At 45.1% G+C, this 4,961-nt stretch overlaps 1 protein-coding gene across 1 annotated transcript in view; it reads left to right on the forward strand.

Moving 5' to 3' along the window:
• The window catches only part of smap1 (small ArfGAP 1), an 84,241-nt gene that overhangs the window by 65,125 nt on the left and 14,155 nt on the right, over window positions 1-4,961 (forward strand). The window contains exon 7 of the mRNA XM_035663760.1: window positions 541-662. Coding sequence (XP_035519653.1) covers window positions 541-662 — 122 coding nt within the window. The remainder of the gene's footprint in view (window positions 1-540; window positions 663-4,961) is intronic.

Below are 4,961 nucleotides of genomic sequence, written 5' to 3' on the forward strand. Positions count from 1 at the left end.
TATTAGGCCCGGTGCGTGTAGTGTCTTATGTCAGGGAGCGTTGGTATGATTATTAGTTTGGAAGATCTAGGTCTGGTTTGTCGGCTTTTTCTATCACTTTTAGTAAGATGACTAAGATGATCAGGATATTTTTGTTTTGTTAATTCATATCTAGATTCATTTATTCAATCATGTAGTGAATGACACTAGGCATTTATGTGTACAGCCAGGAGTTACTGGGGAAGAGTATAGTGATGTGACTGTAGGGATATGATTACTAGAGGAATGCCGTACGGGTGCCCAAGCTATGGTAGCCTGTTGTTGGGCATACGATCCCTGAGTCAGTCGAGTGGGTAGTAATATGCCCTAACCTCTCGTCTGCGCCTTCTCTCTCTCTTCTCCTCTCCTCTCTCTCTCTCTCTCCTCTCTCTCTCTCGTCTCTCTCTGTGTTATCTCTGTTGTCCTCTTGTTGTGCGTCTGCTCGTCTCTCTCTTCTGCTGGTCTTGTCGTCTCTTGCTCTTCTCTCCTCTCGTCTCTTCTCTCTCCCCTTCTCTCTCTCAGATGCTCCTGAGGGTGGTGGGAAGGGCCCGGGCGGTGCTTCACCAATCAGCGATGAACTGGACATCTTTGGACCAATGGTCTCCAACCCTCTCCCCTCGTCCAACAACGCACAGCAGGCCCAGGTAACACACACACACACACACACACACACACACACACAACACACACAGGTCTCAGGCTTGTCTCATTCTGCTTATTCACCACAGCAGAACTGCCAACACAGGCCAGTCAGTGGATGACTCCCATGATGTTAAACACACCAACACACACACACACACAGGCATATTCACAAACACGCCGTCTCCCTTAGACGTGCAGTCACACACTCTCTGAGGATCAAATCAAAGCAAACTGTCACCGACTCTCCTTTATTGAATTAATTTGAGCAACGTCCTTCAAACAGAGAGAGAGAGAGAGAGAGATCTGATGTAAAGAGCAATAATGGTGAACTGCTACAATGAAGAGACCAGCTGGGAATGGATGCAGTAGTAATCATAGTTTTTTAGAATATAGCAATAATAATGTACTTCACTGAATTTGTCAGGTGCTTCTTAAAAGTCTCCATAAAACAGAAATCAGATGCTCTCTGCTTCCACATATTTACGTCTTTTAGGTAAAAACAGGCAGCTAGCCAATAGCGCTGTGTGTGCTGTGAACCATTGGTCGATATTTGACAAAAACTCAAGTGATGGAAGGATGGAGAAGACCTTGGATGGGTGAGCTGTACTGGATGCTCTTCGTTTCCTGGGTCAACATAAGAAAGCAGGCTGTTTGTCTGAATAAGAAAAGAGAGATTGTCCTCACTCCTTTTCCTTCCCTCCCCTCGCTCCTCTCGGGAACCAGTGAGGCTGGCTGAATTAAACATTTTCAAGGAGCAGCGTCGAGTTTGAAATGCTGTTGCGACCTTTGACCTCGGCTTGGCTGCAAATGAGGACGCACACATTCATGCTGACACATGTAAACTCACACACACACACACACAGTCCCAGAAGATGTATTCATAGAATAAATTCACACATTTCACACACATTTTGGTTGTTGTAAGAGCAGAATAAGAGCACACAGCTTCACAGTGAGCCAGTCCTGGGGTTCTTTCACTCTCTGACCTCGTCCCATGTTTCAGATTGTATATCTCACTCTGCTACACACACACACACACACACACGTTTCTGAGCCTCCTGGGACCAGAGCAGGCAGTGGCTCGCTGGGGACCCAAGCATGAAGAACAATTATGGGCTGCTGTAACTGCAAGCTCCCCCTCTGCCACTACCAGCCTCCCACTTACCCTCTAATCTCCCCTCCATGCTCGCCTCCTGTGTGACTGCATCTACTGCAGCTCAGTGTCTGCCTCGCACCTCTGCTTCTCTGCTCATCTCCATACGTCCATTAATCCCACATTCTCCTCCTCTATCCTCTCTTTTATTCTCTGTGAAGCCCTGGTTTGGTCACAGGGAACACTACACAGGGTTATACAGCAATATAATGCAATATGGTGATTAGAGGTTGAGATTATTTGGTTAGACCTCTGAGAATGTCCTTTGTAGAAACAGGCAACGTTTATTGACAGTATAACTGATGTTTATGATTGTTCATCTGATTCATCATTCCTAAAAGGTCTGTAAGTAAGTTTGTATGTTTTACACAAGTTATTAATATTGCTACGCTGTATTTTTCTACCCTCTCTCTGCCACCACCTTAGAACATAAGCTCTATTATTCCCTCTGTATGTCTTCCCTCTCCCCTGTCCTTCCACTGTCTTCACTCTCTTTACTTCCTCCGCTGTCACTCAACCATTCATTCTCCCTCAACAATGTCTTTTCCTTGAGTCTGCACATTGGGTACTGTTCCTGTTCGCCTCCTCCTCGTCCTTCATGTGCCCTCTTGCTCCTCTCTTATACACTCCTTTCCTATTTCCCTTAACGTCCTTTGCTCTCCCTCGTATATATGTTCTTACCGGGGCCTCATTAATCAGTATTTCTGTGTACAAGTATACACATAGATTGGACATATACTGTTCAAGCATCTCTGAGTGGAATTCATGAACTTGGATGTATGCTTAAATGCAGCCAAGGGTGCTGCTGGTGCACTGAAATAAGCTATAAATGATGAACTGATGGGTTATTTTAAAGGACATTTTACAGGTATGGTTGAGACAACAATTAAAATCGGGCACACAGTCTTCCCCCTATTTAAATATACTATGAAATCTACTGACTGGGTTGCAGTGCAGGGTATATTGGTTTAGGGCTATGAATCAGTAATATAAAAGCAAAAGCGGGACTGTTTGTAAAATTGCAATTAAAGACTCGACTTTTGATTTCTGATGTCAGTTGGACACAACCCTTTTCCCAACAGTAGAAAAAGAGCCAGGACTGGAATTTCACACCTACCACGAGCTGCATAATGCATGCTGTTCTTTGAACCATAATATCAGAAGCTCAGCGATGCAAATGGTTTTCCTACAGTGCCACAGCAGACTGGCGGGATGCAAATATCTACACTTAGTGATGGAAGCTGTATTTGTACTTTAAGTCACTGGTTCCCAACCTTCTTACTTAAGGGACCCCTTTTTAAAAAGAAAACTGTACAATGAACTCAGACAGTCAACTCTGCAGGAAGTGTGTGTAAAACAAGTGATTTGGATGGATTTTATGTCTGTATTATGTATATTTTTGATTATTTTAACGATCATACAGACTTCTTTCCTTCTTTTTGACAAATACAGTGTTTTCTTGATGCTTGACCATTGTTCTATTAGACAAAAGCCTTTGAAGGCTGAGCTGTAATCAAATGGTTGCAATCTGCAACTTCACCACTAGATGCCATTGAATCCTTCACACTGGTGCTTTAACTGTTGTACTTTAATGCTTTCCACCACTGTTTGTCAGAATAAATAAATGAAAACACACACATGCGATCCACAGGGAGGCCCTTGTAGTCACCAGATTGAAAATGTTTTTCACAGCAGTAGACTCAGGCTATCTGTTTAGGCCTTGGACTGTTACACAACCCGTCATAGACTGCCAGCTATTGTTCCAGCAGACAGGCTGCTCTCATATGGCCCCCCGCTCGTGGCAGCACTGTCTGTCTCGTAGACTCCGTTATTTGAATGTCAAACAGGACATTTTGTTTCTGCCGAGTTCACCGCAGCTCTCTCACTCCGAACTTCTGTTGTTCTCTGTGTATTAATAGACCTGGGAGGTCCAAAGACATTTCTTACATGTTGCCTTCAGGAGAGCTCTCGCTGTTTTTGTGCCACTGAGTCATGTCCAGTGGAACGTAGAGACTTTCACCAGCAGCCTTTAAAAGAAAAGACAGTTTTCTCGCTATATGTGGATCACAACTGCCTTGGTGTGAAGCCAGTGATTGCCTCCTTGTGCTTGTTTTCCTGTAACCAGCACGTCTGACAAACTAATGGCCTGTGCACGTGTCTGCTTCCTAGAGGAAGAACCCCATCGGTTTCTCTCAGGTGTATAATGAGTGCATCTCCTGATCCCTCCCCTCACTTACACACTAAATTTGCCTCGTTCTCCAAAGAGGAGACTCACCTGTAGCTCCGCCACTGCAGCGTCATGCTCTCCATTTTCTTTCCTCTCCTGTACACACTCGCACACACAGAAGGGCACAGTTCTGACAGTCACATCCAGCTAACCTTGCTCACCCACACACACGCACAGAGGGCTGAATTTGGGATTCAGCAGGCGGATATTGCTTTACAGCTGTGATTAGCTGGGTGCGTGAAGAAAGAGGAAGCTGGCAGCCTGCTGATTCGTGCAGCTATTAACCGGCATCGGGGAGCGCTCGCCTATCTGCGAATACGTCAATTACAAAAATACGATTACAGCCTTGTAGGAGGGGGAGGATTTGTGTTATCCCCAGCTTTTCCCCTTCTCTCGCTCTCTTTCACAAACACACACATACGCTTTCTCTTTATATGTTGTCTCTCATTTAAAATGTAGTTATTAAATAGGTTTTACAAAGGAAACTAAAAATACAATACACATTTAACCTGAGGTAGTGGCGAGGGATAGAAGGAGGGAGAAAGAGTGACGGGTGAGAAGTGCACAAGAGCGAGTTAGGGGTGAAAAATGTGGGGGAATAGATGGATGGAAGGAGGGAGGTTGAACAAATAAAGGAAGGTGGAGGGTAAGGGCAGCGACACAGCACCACGCGGAGCATGAAGCCACCGTAAGAGAGCGAGTGCAGTGGTGCAGACACACCAGGAGCACTGGCTTTAAACCCCACACCGCCCATCCCTGCCGGGTTCACACAGGTTATTCAGTTTGTGAGTAATCAATAACAGATCCAGGGACAGATTTACTGAAGCTTTGTGCCTGTTATGATGTGCTGTATTTATTGAAGAGACGCTGCAGGCTGATAATGTGGAGGCATGTCATTATTAGGGCTGCAACGATTCCTCG

This window comes from Morone saxatilis, unplaced genomic scaffold, assembly GCF_004916995.1.
Source record: "Morone saxatilis isolate NCDOM2014 unplaced genomic scaffold, NCSU_SB_2.0 Contig19, whole genome shotgun sequence".
In the NCBI taxonomy this organism is placed as follows: Eukaryota; Metazoa; Chordata; class Actinopteri; family Moronidae; genus Morone; species Morone saxatilis.